The 21,977-nt window shown below is 39.9% G+C and overlaps 1 protein-coding gene across 1 annotated transcript in view; it reads left to right on the top strand.

Annotated features, from left to right (window-relative positions):
• Nucleotides 1–21,977, top strand: part of RORB (RAR related orphan receptor B) — a 216,806-nt gene that overhangs the window by 175,855 nt on the left and 18,974 nt on the right. The window contains exons 5-6 of the mRNA XM_043547327.1: nt 16,202–16,323; nt 19,424–19,556. Coding sequence (XP_043403262.1) covers nt 16,202–16,323; nt 19,424–19,556 — 255 coding nt within the window. The remainder of the gene's footprint in view (nt 1–16,201; nt 16,324–19,423; nt 19,557–21,977) is intronic.

Here is a 21,977-nt window from a genome sequence, read left to right as displayed (position 1 = left end):
TGGTGCTGAGAAATGATCCCAAGTGTCCTCTTACCAGTGCCACTTAGGGATCATTATTATTAGTGTTGTTGTTGTTGTTATTTCTATTGATTTATTGTTATATAGTATGATATTTTACTTATACCAAACATGTATGTAGTACTATAGCTTTGCATGACACTTTCCAGAGATATATCTGAATAGGCTCCTTACCAGGAAGAGTTTATAGTCTAAAATAGACACATATACAACATGAAGATAACATAAAAAGGAAGGAAGTCAGGTGAGGGGACAAAACTAATAAGAATAATATAATTCATGTTATAAAGAAAGCAAATCGGATATCTCCAGTAGGTCAGGTAGTGCAGAGGCAGAAGACTAGATAGCATAGGAAGTCAATGGTGGAAAGAAGGTTGAAGGAAGTTGCTTTCAAAGATGAAAGCAGACAAGAATTGGGATGTCCTTCCAAGCAAAGGAATGAGCATGACAAAAGGCACCAGATGAGAGTAAGAGAGGGAGCAAGAGGGTGAGAAGAATGAGCAGAGTATGAATGGGGAGTGACAGGGGATGACAGATGATACATAGGCAGAGCCTTAAAAGGAATGATGGAAAGTTTGAATTTTGCATGGATGAAAGTGGAACCAGTGGAGTTACATGGTCATAGTGGTGGGGAAAGAAGATTATTTTATCTGTAACATGATGGACAGATAGAAGAGATGAGAGCTAAGGATTGCAGAGAGGAGGAAGATAGAGTTCTTGGCATGAGAGAGCACCATGGCATGAACCAAAGTTTTGGCAGTGAGGACAGAGAGACCTTTGACCCAGGGGTCTTTTATCTCTCAGCTGCAAGATCTGCAGCTTCTCCCAGCATTGCCCAAAATGTATCTGCCTTTCTACTGCCATATCTCTTTGAAAAGTCATAACTGTTCTGTTGCCCACTCTCATTTCTAAGTCCCTGTGGATATTACTGATTTCCAGTTTTCTCCCACACATTGAATATCTATGTTGCTTGGATGAATGCCCACCTCCCAGTTGTGTAATGTTAGCTGGCTTAGGCCGGGTTGAGTCTCATTTTGTTATTTCCTCTTCATCTTTCTTACTATAACATTTGGCAAAACACTCAGGGGTCAGAATTGGCAGGAGAGAAGAAGAAGTGTGATGCACAAAAGCGCTGTGAAGAGACAGGCTGTTGTTTTCTGGCTCCAGTCACAAAACATGGCTCAGGGTTACAAAAGATTGTCCCCTGTCTCACAGCAGGGGCCAGTATTCACTCAGTTCTATCTATCCATCCATCCTGGTTCTTACAGGGCCTCCATCACTGCAGGATCTGAGCTCCTGTTAAAAGAACTGCAACATTTCTATCAACTGCACAAGCACCCAGGTGAGTCTGATCACTCAGGTTCTGAAAGCTGGTATTTCACATTGGGCATGCTCATTGTGTCGACAGATATTAGCAAAATCATTCCCATGCTGGTGAAATTGATACCTATACTTACATCCTTCCCTTTTAGCTATTTTAATTCTTCTTTTAACATTGAAATAACATAGGGTGATGGATCTGCAAAGCAAGGGACTACACTCCCATCAGCCCTTACCCCTCTGTACTTCCTTTTTCCCTGGCCAGGTAAGAGGAAAGGTCCTGAACCAGGAAGTGGGAGCTGCATGACATCAGGGAGCTGTAGAGAAGCCTTAGGGACTGTGGACAAAGCTGCATGTGGAACAGCACTGTGACTGCCAGATGTTACACTGTGTAGGATTTAGGGTGGAGCAGCAGTGGCTGGGCAGGGAGCCAGTGTGGAGAGGTCCCACTGGGAGACACTGACCCTGTCCTGGAACCCTGCAAGCACCTATTTGCTGGAATAGATTCTGGGCTGGAAAGGGTACCCCAGACACTAGGCCTGCAGAGCCCTGACTCGTGATTGGGCTGCCCAGAGACCCAAACAAGAACTGCTGTTGCTCACTCTGAACTCTGTTTACGCCTCTTTACCTAGGGTATTTGAAACCTTTCCCTTTCCTGTCAGCCCTAGTAAAATGCCCTTTCCCATAGCCGTGTGTCCAAGTGCATACTGGGACATACCAGAGCTAGCACCTACAAGCCTAGCTGCTGAAACATCTCCAGAACTTTCCTCCTAGTCATGGTACCCCTGGCACACTACTGACACTCTAGGAGTTTGGGGTACTGGGCAGCCTTAATAATTAAAATATCAGTAGATTTTGAAATACTTATTTGTCACTTAGTCAGCTGTAATTTATTTCAGTCCTTCTGAATTTGCCTGTTTTCTCAAGAAATGGTCACCCAGGGCATGTCTACACTGCATCTGGGAACAAGCTTCCCAGCTCCAGTAGACAGACATACACTAGCTCTACTCGAGCTAGCTCATCAAACTAGCAGTATAGCTAGGGGTAGCATGGGTGGCAGCTTGAGCTAGCCACTCAGTGATGTACCCAGGGCTTGCGGGCAGGTTTGTACTCAGGCAGTTAGCCTGAGATGTCATCTGGGCTACCCAGGCATGCTGCTATTTTTAGTGCAGTAGCGTTAGCGGAACTAGCGCATGTCTGTCTACTGGAGCTAGGGAGCACACTCTCAGCTGCAGTGTAGATGTACTTGAACCAAATTCACCCTAGTCTGATTACATTATGGCCTCAGCCAGGTACTGCCTAGATGAGGCAGCTTTGCCAGTGCTGGTATCTGTAGTGATTCCACAGTTGCCAATTTTGGCGATGCTAGTGCCTGTATCTATTCTGCTGGCACTAATGCAAATTCTTTTCTTTCTGTATCTGTTTGTTGAGATTTCCTCTTTTTCTACTGCATCAGCAGTTCTCTAGGATATCACAAGTACTTCAAATAAATCTTGATGGTTTCTCCAGTACTTTTGAGAGTCTGTTTCATCAGTGTATATGCATGGCTGTGAGGGAGCGGTAATGACTCTTGTTTGGTTCCAGCTGTTGTTATCAATTCTCAAGTGAACTAGATTCCTGGTTGGACAATTGCTTTTAGGTCTGTTATAGGAAAACTGTCATTTCTTTTCCTTTAATTCATTTGTATTTGAGGTTTTGTAGAAAGCCAAGTCCTTGTTCATCTCCCCACTAGCATCTGTTTTGGGGGAAACCAATACTTCTACTGGTCTGCGCTTCTAAAATCCAAAGAAACAGATTTCTACTGGCAGCTTCAGCTTTCTTTAAGATATTTTCATTGCCTAAATAGCTCTCTTGGTCATGCTGTTACTCTGGGTCTGTTTTAGCAAGGAGGTGACTTACTTAAACTAGTCAGTCTTAGTAGAAACATGAAATTCTACCCAACAGAAAAGTGGGGAGTTCTCAGGTATCAGAATCTTTGGTATTTGATATCTGTGTGTGTTTTTTAGTTTTGAAATTCCTATGAATTAAGAGTAGAAATCAGTTAACAGCAAATAAGTTTCCATGTCAAGTTCAAGCAGCCTTTACCAGCTTAAGGCTTTGTATAATCAGCCTGGAATGAGTTATATTAGTGTCTGTGGTCTGAGAAATTTAATCAGATAGATACAGAACAGAAATAAAGTTTAATTGATAATTATATGTCATGTGTTGCCTGGGTCTCTCTAGTATTTCATGACCTTGTATTCCTTGGGTTTTGCATATAGTAAGTAAGTTCCTTTTTCTATAGTTGAAAATGATCTACCAAAATTGTTTTTTGGCAGAAAAATGAGTTTACAATTGAACAGATTTTTGTTGTGAAAAGTATCTGCTTTCCATGGAAAATTTGGATTTTTTTTGGCACAAAAAATGAGTGCCCCAAAACCCAAAAGGTTTCAAAACCCAAAAGCGGCCCAAAACCCACATACTTCAGACCAAAATAGACCAAAACCAGAAGTAGTTTAATTTGGTTACACTACTTTGGTGCCTCATAGGAGCTGTAGTTCAGTTGTCATGTCCCTATTCTCCTTTATAGGCTGTGCTCCCCAGCCAGATTTCATCTCCATGACTCCCATGATGCAGTGCATCAAGAGGAGTGTTGAAATGGATCTTTAATGGCCCATGGCTGGGCGGATGTTACCAGTACCAATGAGAATTTGGAAACCCATATGCTTAATGCATAATAATTTATTTGAGAAAGAATCACACAAGTAGTTAAGGTTACACAGTGCATGTCTTTTCCTATAAGCCTTAGCTCCCCAAGCATAAACCCTCAGTAACTATGTTGGCCATACACAGAATCCTGATTAGCAAACAAGGCAGATATATCTACCAATTCTAGCTGGAGACTTCTTTTCTTCTCTTCTTTTCCCTTTTATGTACTTGGTCTGTTAAATGTCCCTCGAAGCAGGGTCTAGGTCACCCCGAGGACTTTTGTCTCACAGTCTTGAACCTCTTCAGATGTTAATTGTGGAACTAACTTAACTAATTTACTTTGCTTAGCATTTATACCTTTTTGTTCTCAAAGGAGTCACATGTCCCAGAAATATGCCTTGTGAGCATTTATCACTGGTTTTCTCTAATTAATATTTGGAAGGAGAGGCTGCAGAATAGACCCAGACCAAAGCTCAATCAAGGTTTACCCTCTCATCAATCATTCACTTAAGCTCTTAGCGTGATGTTATCCAAAAAGGGTCATTTTGACCCATGTCAGCCTGCACCAAGCCCACCTATCGCATGATTGTATGTGTTTTTTTATCTTGTGAGCTGGTTCTCTGCTGATATATTCCAAAATTCTATGTTGAAACTTACACGGCCATCGAGCCATTATTAACCATTCAAATGCAGTTTCAGCACCTCCAGTAGTTTTCCACAACATTCATCTAATGCTAAGAGTATTCTGCTCCCAGAATCCTCTAGCAAGTTCAGGCATACCAAGCCATACAAAACTCATGCTTATCACATTCGTTCATTTTAATCACAGCAATTCATAATGATTTGGCATCGTCTCAACAGTCCCTCACTCGATATCCAATTATCCAAGGTAATTGTGATATCGCACCAATCATGCCAATTGTACCAATATGTCAATTGTTGGATCATGTGTCTCCTTTTGACCTACAGCCTCATTTTATGATCTTTAAAAACATAATCTGACAATTTAATTTTAAAAGTTTTCTTCAAAGCTTGTCTTTACTTTTATACTGCTTACATATTTGGTATTTAAAACAGAAGCATAGCAGAAATAATACAGTTGTTTTACAAATTTGAAATATTATTACCCATTTAATTTTATTTTATTTTATTACTTGGCATACAACATTATACCAAACACACGTTTTAGATCTTAAGTTTTCTGCAACTTTTTAAATAATTTTATATTTTCAAGGAAGTGTATTTTTTTTCAATTATTACAAGTGTGGTGATTGTTTTATTGTCACATTACCCCCCCCCCTTTTTTTTTTTAATTCCAAATTCCAGTTCCTTTTTTTTTTTTTTTTTTAAATTAAGGTGACCCATTCCCATTGGGCTCCTATTATTTGTTTTCATCCCTTTCTGGGTATCCACCATAATCCCTCATTTCCCTCTGGCACTATTTCATAGTACCCTGTTTCATTTCCTCAGGCGCTTGCATATATTACTGGATACACTTCTTGTACCTCTCCATTAGCTATACCAGAAAGGATAAGGGCGCACTGGTGTATGGTACATGTATGCACTTGGACCTTCCAGGTATCTTGGAACAATTGGTTAATATAGGAGTAATAACTCAATGCCCAATTAATTGGTCTCTGGCCAATTACCTCTGCGACTTTGTTTCAAGATATCTCTTCATTGTTCTCCCAAGATTCCCTGGGCTTCTATACACACTTTCCTCCAGAACAATCCTGAACAAATATTTTTTATTTGTTTAACAATTTCCAAAACACTCTTCCCCAGGAGTTCATTTACTTCCAATACAGAGTATCCCATTTCTTGATCCATTCTTTCTCCTTGATTCTCAGAGTGTACTGATTGTACTCCTGTACAGCACTTTTGCAGGGATTGGTTCCAAGTTGTCTCCCACAGTAAGGTTTACTTTGGTTGGCACTTTGATCAAATCTGTACCGTTATCTACCCCAGTATTGGAATTTAGACTTTCCAAAAGCTTTTTCAGAACTTTTCCCTCCCTCGGATTATTAACCTTGGAGGCTACTTTCAGGTTTGGGGATTTTTTTCTATTTCTTCAGTATGTTAAGGGTTTAAACAGGTTAATTGAATACTTTTATCGGTAGGTTTGTTTTATTTTCTACACACCTGTTAAACAATCAGTGAGGCCACTGGGTGACCACGGTTAATCTGAGGAACTGTCCCAGGTTAAAGTATCATTAAAGGAGGTTTTTGGAACAAATAAACGGTCATTCTTTAGAACAGAAAGAGGGTATATAGTGGTGTCCAGGAATCTGTACAGGGACCAGATCTGTTAAACATATTTATAAATGATCTGGGGGAAAAAGGGGGTAAACAGCGAGGTGGCAAAATTTGCAGATGATATAAAACTACTCAAAATAGTTAATAAATAGTTAATAAATAGTTTAATTTGGTTACACTACTTTGGTGCCTCATAGGAGTTGTAGTTCAGTTGTCATGTCCCTATTCTCCTTTATAGGCTGTGCTCCCCAGCCAGATTGCAAAAAGTTTTGCAAAGCAGATTGCAAAAAGTTACAAAGGGATTTTACAGAACTGGGTGACTGGGCAAGAAAATGGCAAATGAACATTTATGTTGATAAATGCAAAATAATGCACATTGGAAAACATAATCCCAATTATATAAAATAATGGGGTTCAAATCAGTTGCCACCATCCAAGAAAGAAATCTTAGAATTATTGTGGATAGTTTTATGAAATCATCCACCCAATGTGCAGAAGCCATCAAAAAAAAAAAGCTAACAGAATATTGGGAATCATTAGGAAAGGATTTTCTGTTTCATTATCTATCCCTTGCCTATTTAAATATAAATCCATGGTATGCCCACGTCTTCAGTAAGATATATTGGAATTGGAAAAGGCACAGAAAAAAAACAAAAATGATCAGGGGTCTGGAACAACTTCACATGATAAAAGATTAATAAGACATGGACTCTTCAGCTTGGAAAAGTTATGATTAAGGAGGGAATATGATAGAGATCCATAAAATCATGACTAGTGTTGAGAAAGTAAATAAGAAAGTGTTATCTACTTTTTATTATAACACAAGAACTAGGTGTACTAAATAAAATTAATAAGCAGCAGGTTTAAAATAAAAGGAAATATTTTCTTCACATAGTTAACCTGTGGAACTTCTTGGAGAAGGACGCTGTGACGGCCAAGACTATAACAAAAACATTTAAAAAAAGAAAGAACCAAATAAATGTATGGAGGATAGGTCCCAATGGCTATTAGTCAGGATGGGATGGGATGGTGTCCCTAGCCTCTGTTTGCCAGAAGCTGGAAATGAGCAACAAAAGTTGCATCACTTGATGATTGCCTGTTCGGTTCATTCTCTTTGAAGCACCTGGCATTGGCCACTGTCGGAAAACAGAATACTGGGCTAGATGGACTCTTGGTCTGACCAGTATGTCCATTCTTATATTCTTATATTTGTGCCCCTAATAAGGGTGATCATTGTATTAAAATTTGAGTAGTAACTTAGCAATCTTCTGGCTTATTCTTTGGATAGAGTCCTATGGCACAAACAGGTCCAGCAATCATACAGAAAACAAGCCCAGAAGCAACAAAATGAAGCAAACTTCACAGCATGCTTCCAGCTTTCATAAATTCATAGGTTAACCTGCAAAAATATAAGCAAACAAAAAGCAAACACGTCTGACCAGGCCTTATAGGTTAGTACACACTGTGCATTCATTTCTGATAATTGTTATAACTAGTCTGTTGGCAAGTATAATTTGATTTGATCAGAATATCTTCACACATCTCCATCCAAAGTGTTTACTAAAACTGCCCCAAGACTGGACACATACTTAACTGGAAAGAGTTCCTTTTATATAGGTTTTATTTTACCTTTGTTTACCAGTTTTTTAAGCATCACCTTGTTCTCTATTTTTCATTGATATTTCAGTTGTTCCTTCTGGTCTTTTTTTTTCTGCGTTGATTTTTTTTCCCTGTCCAAATGTTTTTAACTGTTTGCACCAAATTTGCCACCCAGATCTTCTTTCGTACCCACTCAAGGATTTGTTTCTTTGGTGTTAACAGGAACCCAGGAGTTTTCATAACTTAGTCTGTTATTAATTTAAAGAGGTTAATGGAATAGCAAAGAAACAATTAGCAATGTTCAGTATGAAGAACCATTTAGCCATGGCCACTACTCTGGTCATTAAAGTTGGAAGGTGGGCTACAATTAGGACCATAGGTACTGTAGCTTTATTATGTTTTCTATAATCAGTTGTGGGATGCCATTTGCCGCCCAGTTTCCGTACAGACCAGACTGCGGAGTTGTAAGGACTTTGACATTTTACTGCTACCCTCTGTGTTTTCAAATCCTGCAACAGTTCTTCTATATGTGGAACAGCTTCTGCTGGGTAGGAATACTGAGCAGTTGGTGGAAAAATTTGTAAAGCCATTTCCACTGCTGCTTCTATGTCTTCACATTCAGATTTCTTTTCTAGCCCAAACCATGGGAAATTCCCGCATTCACTCATTGTCTGGCAGTGCCGCAGCTGCCATAGCCTTGCAGGCCCACTTTCTTAATCCTTCTGAAATTATCCACTCGTTCAGACTCCCTCTTTTTTCCCACAAACAGCCTCCTGCCAAATTAAGTCCTGTTGTACCACATCTACTTCCAATATAGCTTCCTCAGTAAAGCTGTTACAAACCACTCTATCTGTTTAAAATTTAGTCTGACCTACTATCCATGGCAGATGTATTAATAAGGTCCCTTTTACTTCTTTGCTATGGAATCCAAACAAAGGAATGATTTATTCTCTCTGCACATCCTCCTGCACTGATTTAATTGAAGTTGCCTCTGCTCCTGTGTCAATTAATGCTAGCAACCCTGATATGTTTCCTTTGTCCCCGCTTCCACGTAGGGTTTACCAGTTTTGTGGGGATGTAATTTGGCCACTAATATCCAAGCTTGGGGACGGGGTTGCTAAGGGAGAGGCACCTTTACTGAAATGTGGAGCCGCCCTGACAGGGAGTCACCGTGTCCATCTGAGCCAATTCCTGGAATAACAAACTGTTCCACGGTCTCACCAGCCTTAGCTCCTGCTGGGAGCGTTGACTGTGATCTAGCCCTTGCCCTCAAATCACTTAAACAAGCTAACAAAGTCTCCAGAGGTTGCCTAGCCAAACGAGCTATATCTGCACCCCATTCCTGAAGTTGTGCCCATGCATGTGCTCACAATGATCCCCCACACCGAGACATTTCACGTCTCCTACCATACTGTTCTCTGCCTTGTCCTATTTCATTGCAACTACCACGTCCCAAGTCAGCATGGTTGGAGCCATTATAGCTTGCTTGATTACTGTAGGAAGTTCTCTGAGGAGAACTTCTTGTTCCACTTACTACCCTTTCTGCTTGACCTAAATCCATCCAAGATATTAAATCTTTCACCTGTTTCTCCTCAATTCCAGCCAGAGAGCATACCAACAACAATCTAGTACAATAAGCCATAACAGATTCCTCTTCTTCCTGATGCATCAACAAAACTGATTTCCGTACTTCAGAGGTCAGAAAATATCAAGCTACCTTCCAGATAGCACCATCTCTGTCATCTTTGCTTCACTCTGCCTCAATTTCTGCCAACAATGTCATTCCTTGCTAGGGCCAGCACACGTTATTATCAATTCTCTTAAATCTCTGAGATCTAGATGTTTTCCAACCATGTGTCCCAACAGCCTAGACAAACACATTCTCTTAGTCAAAGAACCCAATTGTTTAGCCAGTGTCCGCTTTTCAGTTTCAGTCAGAGGATGAATTACTTCCTCTTGTATTTGCCGTGGAGGCTGAGGCATTTGCACTACCACTACTGACTGGGTTACCAGAGGTCCTGGAAGGGGCTCATCTTCCTCCTGTATATTTATTCTTTCCTCTAAGTCCTGACATGTATAAGTTAAAGCTGTTATCTGCTGAGCCTTGGTTACATTCTGTGCTACAGCAGTTTGCAGGTCCAATTTCAGGTTTTCATTTTGCAATTTTAGTTTTTCCAATTCCTGTTCTAAACTTTCTTGCTGATATTCCAAAACATCTTGGTGACATTCCAAAACATCTTGCTCCTTTGCAAGCTTATTTACAGCATGATACATAGCACAGATGACTTGTGCTGATGTTTGGGCTTAGGAGTGTAACCCTTTTGATACCCCAACAACAAATTGTCCAAACCTTTCTCATGCAGTGTGGGGACTGCATCAGCCAGTCTTTCACATGCCTGTTTTAGTAAACACTTATCCACCATACCCGGAGGCTTTGAGGTGTCGCCCTTGTCCTCTGAGGTAAACCCGCCTTGCTTACGCTTGCAGAACATCATGGGCTTTAAGATGATACTGATACAACCCTGCGTACTTGTGTGTTTCTCTCTCTCTCAATATACTGGTTCCAAGCTGTATTTAACCCCTGGTTCCCCGGCACCATACAATATCTCAAAACAATATTTTAACTTGGCTTACCAAAATATTCTGGTTCCGAGCTATATTTCCCCAGTTCTCGGCACCATACAATGCTTTAAGACAATATATTGTTCCTTTTAGCTTGCCTTACCAGTTCATGGTAGCTTTTCCCACTAGCATGGTAAACCATCTTCTGCTACCAATGTTGAAACGGATCTTTAATGACCCATGGCTGGGCAGATGTTACCCGTACCAGTGGAAATTTGGAAACCCATATGCTTAATGCAGAATAATTTATTTGAGAAAGAATCACACAAGTCGTTAAGGTTACACAGTGCACGTCTTTTACTATAAGCCTTAGCTCCCCAAGCATAAACCCTCAGTAACTATGTTTGCCTTACACAGTATCCTGATTAGCAAACAAGGCAGATATACCTACCAATTCTAGCCGGAGACTTCTTTTCTTCTCTTCTTTCCCCTTTTAGGTACTTGGTCTGTTAAATGTCACCCGAAGCAGAGTCTAGGTCATCCCGAGTACTTCTGTCTCACAGTCTCAAACCTCGTCTGATGTTAATTGGGGAACTAACTTAACTAATATACTTTGCTTAGCATTTATACCTTTTTGTTCTCAAAGGAGTCACATATCCCAGAAATATGCCTCATGGGCATTTGTCACTGGTTTTCTCTAATTAATTTTTTGGAAGGAGGGGCTGCAGAACAGATCCAGACCAAATCTCAATCAACATTTACCCTCTCATCAATCACCCGCTTAAGCTCTTAGAGTGACGTTATCCAAAAAGGGTCATTTTGACGCATGTCAGCCTGCACTAAGCCTATCGATCATATGATTTTATGTGTTTTTTACCTTGTGAGCTGGTTCTCTGCTGATGTATTCCAAAGTTCGACATTGAAACATACACGCCCATCGAGATGTTATTAACCATTCGAGTGCAGTTTCAGCACCTCCAGTAGTTTTCCACATCATTCATCTAATGGTAAGAGAATTCTGCTCCCAGAATCCTCTAGCAAGTTCAGGGATACCAAGCCATACAAAACTCATGCTTATCACATTCATTCATATAAATCACAGCAATTCGTAATAATTTGGCACTGTCTCAACAAGGTGAACCCATGGTGAATCATGGGAGATGTACTCTGACCAGGGAGGCTGGCCTATAGAGGAGAATGGAAAGATGAAGCCCCCAAACTACAACTCTCATGAGGCACTGTGGCAGCATTATTGCATTGAACGATGTTTGGTTTTAGCTAAAATATTTCAGAGTTTGATTTTTTGCCAAAAAGTCGGTATTTTCCAAGAGACCCTTCCCTCCATAATATGACCAGCTCTGTTTGTTTCATACTGAGCTATCATGTATGCTATATGAACATCTCTCTTTCTCAGCACTGCTGAAACAGTTGGTTTTTGTCTTTTTGATGGGACACTCCCCCATTCCACTGGTTCGAAGGATAATGAGGTAAGTAGAGGCCTCCACAAACGTATGCTAGATAAAAGCCATACATTAAACTCGTGCCCTACACCCCAGATCACAAGACAGACATGCCACTTACTGACCTGGCAGGATATTATCTCCAGTTCAGCCCCAACATTGCATCAATTGCGGCTCCCTGACTGACCTACTAAAGTACTACTACTGACCTACCAAAAATGCCCAGAAAGATGTAATGCCCTTAGAGCGTTGTGACAAGAAGATATTCTGTACACTTTGCTCTTTTTACCTGAAGTATCTTGTGTTGCTTGTCCCTCAGAAAGCCCATACTTTTACTTTTCATCTCTCTCTTGTCAATGGCTTGTGCAAAACCCATCAGCCCAACACTTGCCATTTTAACACTAACCTTTTCCTTTTCATGACTGCCATCTCTGAAAGCAGGCAAGCAGTTTCCTCTGATGCTTATACATCTTTCTAATCAGCCAACAGAGTGAGCTGTCAGGATCCTTTCCCTAGAGACCAAGCATATCCTTTTCATGATACAGTCAGACTTAGCTGGCCTGCAGCACCAGAATTTCAAGTCTATCTTTGCACCTGGTTCATTTTGGAAGGCAGCATGCTTTCCCCAGGCCTTCATACACCTAGATGGGTTTTAACATCAGCTCAAGAAACAATTAATATATGGGAAACAGTTCTGTGTACAGCTATACAGAGCTATCACTTGGATGCCAGCCCCACAAAATATTGAAGAGCATATGAATGGCCGCAGAACCAGCTCATCCTAAGTAAATACATAAATAGGAAGTACAAGAATAAGAGAGCAGTGATTTGATTGTTACATCTAGCTTATGGTACCCACTTGTGTATTTCAAGGCAAGTAATGCTAGAGCATGTGTATATTCTTTTCACATTGTTAAACTTCAGCGTGCCTCGTTCTGACTGAAAAACAGTAAGCTACCTCCTCTACAGGCTATGCAGTAATATGGTTTTTTATTTTCTTTATAACAAAAGTATAAATAATTCTTGCTTTATATAAGGAAAGGTGGAGGGTGGGGTAGGAAGAATCAATGAAAACCGCAAGCAAGAACTTGAAGTCAGTAGAAAGGAAATGAATATACTAGCCCCAAGAGCATAGGGCTAAAACATGGTTTGCAACATAGTCTGGAAAAATGCAATGCAAGTTAAAATTATGTTTCCACTGTCAGATATTTTGATTAAAAAAACTTACAAGTTCCTGCACTTTAGTTGACTGCACTTCAGTCTTACAAGTTGACTGCACTTCAGTTCCATCTGGTTAAATCCTCCTCAGTGTAAACAAGCCCTTCACCTTGAGCTTAATTTCTGCAGTCAGGTTTGCTATGGTTCAATATGTTTCCAGCAAACATCATATACGTAATTCTCATTACCTTAAGATTAATGTATTTAGTGTTATATCTTAATGACATCCATAGGAGCTAAGACCATTCAGAGTCCAGGCTGAAACTCCCTCCTTAATTTACCACCATTATGTCCAGACATTGCTGGAGTTTAAATTCAGTGATTGATCTTTTAGCCTGGACTGCATGTACTGCAACATAGAGATATATTTGGGTGAGTTAAATAAGGATTAAATGGAAGCCTGCTAGTTTATAGTGATAAAAAGAATCCCAAATGGAGTTAACCATAATCTAAAGCATTTTTAAGTGGTTGTGCTTTGAGATTATTTATGAGCAGAGCAATCTTTCAGATTTGTGTTTTTTAATTATTCTAATTTTGGTTTTCTTTTTAAGAAAAAATAGCTCATTTTCTGGGGATAAAAACTGAGATTTGGTGTTTATAAAATTGTTTTCTTTGAATCACTTTTTTAAAAAAAATCAGCCTTCTCTGATTCCCTTGAGAGAAGGGAAGAGACAATAAAATCTTTAGCGCTTGCCACACCCTTAGCAAATAATTTTCAGTCCTGAAAAATGCCCTGGAAATTTTCAAAGGCATATTTTACAAATCCCTATTTTCATAGTCTTGCTTCAGCTAAGTTAACATCATTTTAATATGAAACCAGAAATTTGGGGCAAATTCTTCCCTGTCTCACACTGCATACTGCCCAGTGGTTGGACAGAACTGGATCTTCTTGTTCATGGGGCTATTTTTTCCATGTGGTATGTAGGAATCTTTTAGCATGCTGTTTATTAAGTTGAGAGAGTATGTGTGTGTGTGCGTGCGCGCATGCATAAAATACAAGCACATATATTTTGTATAAGTATTATACATATTGTATATGCACACATTTATATACTATCTATAATGGTCAAACTGTTTATTAACTCTTCATTTATAAGTGGTTAAGAAAGAGTTAAATGATTAGTAAATGTTATAAACATATTATAGACGTGAGTAAGTAATTGTAGTCTGGTTTATTTTTAAGTATAATTTATATTAGATTAATTCATTGTTGAGCCTGATCAATAAGTATGTGGGAAATTTTTTCTAACATCTTGGTTGTACAGCAACAGCAAATGGACTATGCAATTTCTTGGGAAGTGATAAATGTTCTTGTGCTGAATGCTGCTTTGAACCAGTGTAAATCCACAGTATCTCAACTGAAGTCCGTGAAGTAACTCTGAATAACACATGGATAAGGGGTAATAAGAGGGGAATTTTTTTCCACTCAGTTATAATTTGAGTTTGGAGATTGAATTAACCTGAAATATTTAAAGTGAGACTGCTAGGCTTTGTCTAAATTCTGGGTAAAACCATGATAACAAGTCAATTTTCACGTGGTTTCCTTCTAAAACTATAAATGGGACTCACCTCCTCTCCTCCAGAACACTACCTGAACAAGCCAGGGCCGATGGTCTGCTTTAACCCATTCCACAGCTATTAGGCATGGTCACTTCATGCTAGCAAAACTACTGCTTTTGCCCTGACAGATTTAAGTGGAGGAAAGTGGTTTTCCTTCCAGCCATAGTACAGTCAAGAGATGGGTGCATTGAGACCTGCTGTTACTCGGTATGAAGATTTTACACCCAAGTCCCTGACTTGTCTGCTGTAGTTTTCTTACTTTCCTGTATCTTCTCTACTCCCTTCCCAGGATTTTCTTTTTCATCCCTTTCTCCCAGCATGACCAGATATACAGTAGGTTATTAGTGTGACAAAATAAGGCAACCTGGTACCCTGAAACAAAGGTTCTACCTCTCTCTCCTGGACAATAATATGGAATAGACCCTTCGCAGTCACTAATATGCCCTTTTGTTGTTATTACTAGAGCTGGGTGAAAGATTTTGGCTGCAACTCTTTTTCACAGCAACAGACACATTCACGTTGACCAAATCATTTTTGTGAGTTTATGTTGATTTTGGTGAATTTTTTCCATTTAAAAAAAAAGGAAACATCAGAATGAAATATTTTGATTTTGGGGTTAGAATCACAAGGGGAGTTAAGCACCATTCACAAAGTGGTTGCAGCATCACTACTCCCTATCCCCTAACAACCGAGTGGACAGGATGCTCACCTGTGATATGGGAGCCCTAGGTTCAAATCCTTGCTTCAGAGCAAGGACTTGAACCCAAATCTCCTCTCTTCCATATGACTGCACTAGCCATCAAACCATTGAGGTGTGGGGTCTCTCTTAATCTCGCCTGTTGCAGCTGTTCCACTTTGTATAAATAATTAATTATTCACTGGAACAGGGACTGGAATCCAGGTGTTCTCCCTCCCAGATGAGTTCCCTAACCACCAGACTACAGAGTCATTTTCTCACTCTCTCTCTGGCCCAATGAATATATAATTATTTATACAAAGTGGAACAGCTGCAACAGGAGAGATTGAGAGTGATGTAGACAATGATGAAGAAGCTATGCTGTTCCTGCCCAAGTCTGGCTAAAGCACCTTGAATGTACTGCCTCTTTCTGAGGAATACATTATCATTTGTGTATGAGGTTTTTCTGCTGCTGCTCCATTTCAAAATACATATGAAAATACCACCCTTGGTTTCTAAAAATGTGTGCCTATCCGGATACAGATAAAACTTTCATTTCCAATTTTAACTGGGTACATTTTCACCCAAAGGCTGGCTATTTTTAATTTTGTAATCCACAACCAAGCAAATTTCTTGTGGCTCTGGATTTAATAAGCAACGTTTCCACAGCTCAAACGATAACTAGCTAAATACGAAAACATTGATAAATGTGACATTGTCCAGTCACCTATGTCATAAAATATAGTGTTGTCTACTGATCATGCCCCGCAACGTTTATGTCTTCAAAATTCTGCTATTGCAAATTACTATTCATGTGACTTTCTGCTTTCCCCCCATTTCTTAGATCGAATTGCACAGAATATCATTAAGTCCCATTTGGAGACGTGTCAATATACAATGGATGAACTACACCAGCTAGCATGGCAAACCCACACGTATGAAGAAATTAAAGTATACCAGAGCAAGGTACAATACCCTAACACTACTTCTCTTGCTTCCCCTTCTCCTTGCGATTTATAGTGATTCAGTGCAGTATATTTGGCAAGGACTTGTTGATCAATACCCAGTTAAACTTTAAACTTTTGGGGTGGGAAATAGCAGTTTGATATTAGAAAAACTTGGCAACTGAAGATGTGAGAATGGCATTTTAAAATAGAAATAACAGTTTACTAGTGTGTATGCTGGTAGCATAATATCAGGGAAAAGAAAATGGTGATAAAATCAGCCTCCCATATTAATTATTTGTTTCCATGGGCCTGATCTTTTCCCAAAACTGCAGTTGATTTTATTGGGAGCAGGATTAGACTCCATATGTTGGAAGAGTTTTCAAAACAGAAGATAGATTTGTTTAACATATTTATGACAACTGTTAAAACTGTCCCCATTTTCATGTGGAAAAATGAGTGTTTTTTATTGCAAAGAAAGTGAATCTCCATCACCTGTCGACAGTAGATAATGCAGAGTTTAACACACTCTGTAAAGTGTGGTAATACTGTTGAAAAGTGGCTGTAAAAATGCCTTTATTTGGTTGTATATTTATTCTCCCCCTATGATTCCCATATCAAATTCATTCAGAATATTTCTCCCACTTGCAGCTCTTCAAATTCAGCCGAGGCAGGGGAAATCAAGCTGAGTTCTTCTGCTTTTTTCATTTTCACCAATAATTATGATTCAGCAATCAGAATTTAGACAAAGTAGAATAGAGTTCAGTTTGTTCTTTGACAGCTCTGTTGGCTCCTCAATGATAACAGGAGTCGAAACTCACCTGTGGCAGATGTAGTCCAAAGATACACTTGTGCACGCGCATGCACACACACAAAGGTGATAAATTGAACAAGAAGGTCCTGATTTTGTGGGGTCATTGTTTTGACTGTAATTACACTTTAATGGTATTTTGAAAAGGTTTTGAACCCAGCAGAAATGTTCAACAAGGTGACTAAATAGCATTAGTCTATTTCCTTTGCTAGCAATATATTTGCATATTTACATTGCCTAGTTGTCATTCATTTATATCTATATGTAGAAAGAGATAGATATAGGCTAGATTCACAAAAGGACTTAGGCACCTAACTGCCACTTTAGGTGCCTAAATCCCAGAATCAGGCCCTACTAGGGTTCACAGAACCCCCACTCAGCTACTGCCAAACCCCATAAGCACCTACATTTGTTCAGCACCCTAATTTGTGCAGAATTTTTTTTCCGTAGGTGCGTTTGTTTCTGTCTCTGTGCATGCAGACTGCAACCCAATACCAGGCATCCAGAGGACTAAGGCCCAGAGCGAGGCATGAACCAACAATGCTGATGCATTTTTAAGCCTATGCTTGTTATTGAGAGAGAAATCTTTAGGGAATATCCTTCTGCGATAAATCTGTTTTGTTGCAGTCTGCCACACTTGGCCTTGGTTTAAATCCACCTGTGGTTCCTGATCTGGTAGGCGATCTCAGAATTTTCCTATCAGAGCGGGACCCTCTAGATGAGCTTACCCCAAACACCTGGATGGTAGAAGACCTCTCTCATAATGTTTGATTAGGGTACTTCCCCCCCTGGATTTGGGAGCCCCCCCAATTCAACTTCCCCCTCCACCTGAGGAATCAAAGGGATTTGAACAGGGGCCTGTCATCTCTGCAGTGTGTGCTCTAAACAGTATGCTATAGGATATTCTGATGTAGGGCTTCTTCAGTCTCTCATGCTGAAGCCGTTCCACTGTGGATAAACAATTTAAAAAGTCATTAGAGCAGGGGAACTGGATCCTGGGTCTCCCACATGATTACTCTAACCAGCAGGCTACAGAGTCACTTCGTGCTTTTGCGCTTTCTCCCCACCCCACCCCACCATGATTCCTTCATTATGCATCCACAATACAATAGCTTTGAAAGGGGAGACTGAGAATCCCAAACGGAGGGAGGCTCCTATCTCCAAGAGGGAGGCAGGGCTTCGCACACATCCCTTGGCTAGGCACCTCCCATTGGCTAGCTTAGTCAAGAATTCCACTCTGAGGTACCTAACTCCCCCTATTCATTATATAGGGAGTCTAACTGCTGAACTCGGTCTTTGTGAATCCCAGGGATTTTCTAGGCACCTGAAAGATAGGTGTGGCAATGGTCAACATCACCACTCCTGTTACTTTTTTTAATCTAGCCCATATATATATATGTTTAAACATAGTTTTTTGTGTAATATATATATTATTATATACACAAAAAACTATGTTTAAACATCACAAAGGTTTCCAAGTCAAGCACTCAAAAGTTGGGAAATGCCAGCTTTAAGCCTGTGCAATCTTAATTCACCTCCCTCCCTTGTATGTCTGAATTATGATACAGTCTTTAATTACCTTCTCAAATACTTTATTTTTTTCCACAGGAGCTTGACAAATCCAGTGCACAGAATGACAGTGCCCCCTTAATGAGCAGCTATTCAATATTTTCTTTTCTCCTCTTTGTTCAATGTGCAGCCCTACACCTTGTTTACTGCACTCTAGCCAAACCTTGCTCTGAAAAGAGAACGATTAATTTCTTCATGAGCTTTTCTATGGTTCTCATCACTATAGTTTCAGAGGGCTTCACATATATTAGTGAATTTATTTTCACAACATCCCTGTCAGGTGAGAGGGTGTTATCCCCATTTTATAGATGGGGAACTGAGGCAAACAGAGAGAGAGTCAAAAGTAGCAGATTTCATGTCCTTCCTCCAAAGCATGGAGGCACTAGAGCTTTTAAAAAAAAAATTTACATGAGCAAAACAATGTATTTGTCATTAGCCTTGTTCTTGTAAAACGCTGACATGATTTGGCTGAATTTTTCCAAAAAAATCTTCAGCCAGAGGCAGACACCCAGCATGGAAAATTTCAGCCCAAACAGTTAAAGTTTGGCAAAGTTATAAGCAACTGCAAATAGGGTCTTATAATGAGAAGAGTCAGGCCACCTTGATTGTAAGTGGAGTTACCGGCTCTGTCTATTATAAAATCTAAATTGCACACTTTGTGTAACACAGCATTGTGTCGTTTTGCCTCTGAACATTCTGTTTGCTTACTGCTTTATTTTTTATTGCATATTTCCTTTGGAAGGCAAGAGAAGCATTGTGGCAGCAGTGTGCCATCCAGATCACTCATGCTATTCAGTACGTAGTGGAGTTTGCAAAGCGGATAACAGGCTTCATGGAGCTCTGTCAAAATGATCAAATTCTACTCCTTAAATCAGGTGAGTGGTTTAGTCAATCATTCTCTCTTCAAATAACCTTACTTCTCCCCATCACAACCTTGCCTCCCCACACATGTAAACCCTACGTGATCTTCTGCGTTAATAACATTCATGTCTTCAGATCCCATTCCCTCTAAAGTCAATTGTGTTTTTCATTTACAGAAAAACTTAACTGTTAATTGCAGAAGCCACAAGCCCCAGCTTGACATGCCGTGTAAGGTATTATTGAGTTGAGCTGCTTGAATCACCAAACTGCTGCTTCTAAAACCACCACTTGATTTTAGTTAGTCAAATCCATGCGAACTGGGTGCTCTGGCCTCTCTGGTCAACTCTAATCATTTTAATGATCCTATAGCAATACCTATAATCTTATGTCAGTACTTAGTAGGAGAAATCCCTGTGGGCGATAATTAATACTGGAGTGAGCGTGGTTGGATTGCGGCAGCATGCATTGACACTGTTGTGTGCGTGTGCGCATTGCGGTGTGTGTATGGGGGGGGCAGGGGGTAGTTTTTCTGTCATGTCACACAGCAAGTCCCGCCCTTCTTTTAGAATAATCATTTTAAGATGCACTCTGGTGACATTTAGTTGTTAGGAATTGTGAGCTTGCAATAACTCCATGTCACTCAGTAGGACCAAATGGTATTATCAAACAAGCTGCATCTGGTTATTAACTGCATTACCCTGTGCTACCCTAGTCCCCAGATCTGGCAGAGGCTGGGATGTAGCATGAGGCAGTTTCTTTGAGCTAGAGAAGTGCCTTGTGTCATTCAACAGAGAACTCTGAGGCAGTTCTGAAAGAGGTAGTGTGATCCAGTCCTTGCTCAGAAGGCTGTGGCTGTAATATGGGACCAAGATGCTGGAGGCAGGTGCAAACTGCAGAAAAATAAGAGGACCAGCAGGAATACAGAAAATTCCCTGGAAAAGAAGGCTCTTAGCATGAGAATAATTAATAATATCCTTATTAACAATCCAGCTTCTGCATTAAACAACTGTATTCATTTGACTGGTAAAGCAAAAGAAACAGGAGCACTTCAAAAAAAGATTCAATGACATTTGGACATAAAATGTATTGTAAGAGAACCCTAATTAGCTACAGAGTGTATAAACTGCTAAAGTTTTACTGCCCCTCATGCTGCTCATATTGAGCAGAGCTAGCCAGAATTCTGAGATGTTTTCCCACAGTTTCCTTCAAAAATCCCCCTTTGAATTTTTCCTGTGAGGAAATTCTGGTTTCTCTGTGGTAAAGTTTAAAAATGTGACAAAGTGTTATTTTCCCCCTTGCATTCTACACCCTCTGACTGTTTCCCCTCTTTTTCCATTATGAGAAAGGGGGGAAGCCTACGTTTCACACTTTCTTACAGTTTTCCAACTGAAAACATCATGGAAACAGTGTGGAAAAGTGTGTGTAGGGGGAAACACTTTTTACATTTAAAAGTAGAACTTCCACTTTTAAGCTAATTTACTGTCAGAAAACACTTTGTTATAGTTTTCAAACTAGCAAACATTGGAAAACTATCAGAAAGTGTGGAAACCCCCATAATATCTAAATGGAAAAACTTCAAAAAATCCAGAAAATATGTCCTAATTTTTTTCTTTTCATAGAAAAATTTGGGATGCTTTTTCAAAAACTTTCATGTAAAAATTTTTTAATGAAACCCTTTAAAAAACAACTTTTAATCAGAAAATGTTTGACCAGCTCTACTACTGAAATTAGGGATGGCCTGATAATATGCACTGCCCCTAGAAAAAGTGGAGCCCTAAACGGAAGGGAAATGGGACTGGATCACGAATTGCTTCCTTCTCTGGTCAGTGCCAGAGGCAGAGATTGGAGGGTGAGTTGTCTCCTACTCAGATCCCATCAGCAAATTGTAGGTTGTGGTGTGGTGTTTTGAGTGGGATTCACAAGGGGGACATAGATGCTGCAACACTCTGTATTGCAGCACCTAACTTTACGGCAGAGCTGGGTAAACAGTGGATTTTTCAGTTCGATGACATTTCCGAACAATCAAAAAAGAAAAACTGAAAATCAAAAAATTGTGAAAAATATCAGTGTATCGAAAAATTCTATTTCCGGTCAAACAAAACAAAATCGGAAAATAGATTTTTTTTCCTAGCACTTGTGAAGGGCTCGATAGTGGTGGTGGAAGAAACCACTATTACAACTTTTAGCCCAGTGCTTAGAGCACTCATCTGGGATGGGAAGCCCTCCGTTCAACTCCACTTCTGCCTGATATGAAGAAGGGATTTTAACTGGGGTGTCCTACATTATAGCCCAGCCACTGGGCTATGGTATATTATGGGCAGGGGCTCTCTAAATCTCTCCTGTTGAAGTTGATCAACTTTTTACAAATAATTAAATATGAACTGGCATAGCAGGAATGGAGCCTGGGGATCAAAGTGGAACAGCTTCAACAAGAG

This window comes from Chelonia mydas, chromosome 5, assembly GCF_015237465.2.
Source record: "Chelonia mydas isolate rCheMyd1 chromosome 5, rCheMyd1.pri.v2, whole genome shotgun sequence".
Lineage (NCBI taxonomy): Eukaryota > Metazoa > Chordata > Testudines > Cheloniidae > Chelonia > Chelonia mydas.
Note: the sequence above shows the minus strand (reverse complement) of the source record. Positions and strands in the feature narration are given on the sequence as shown.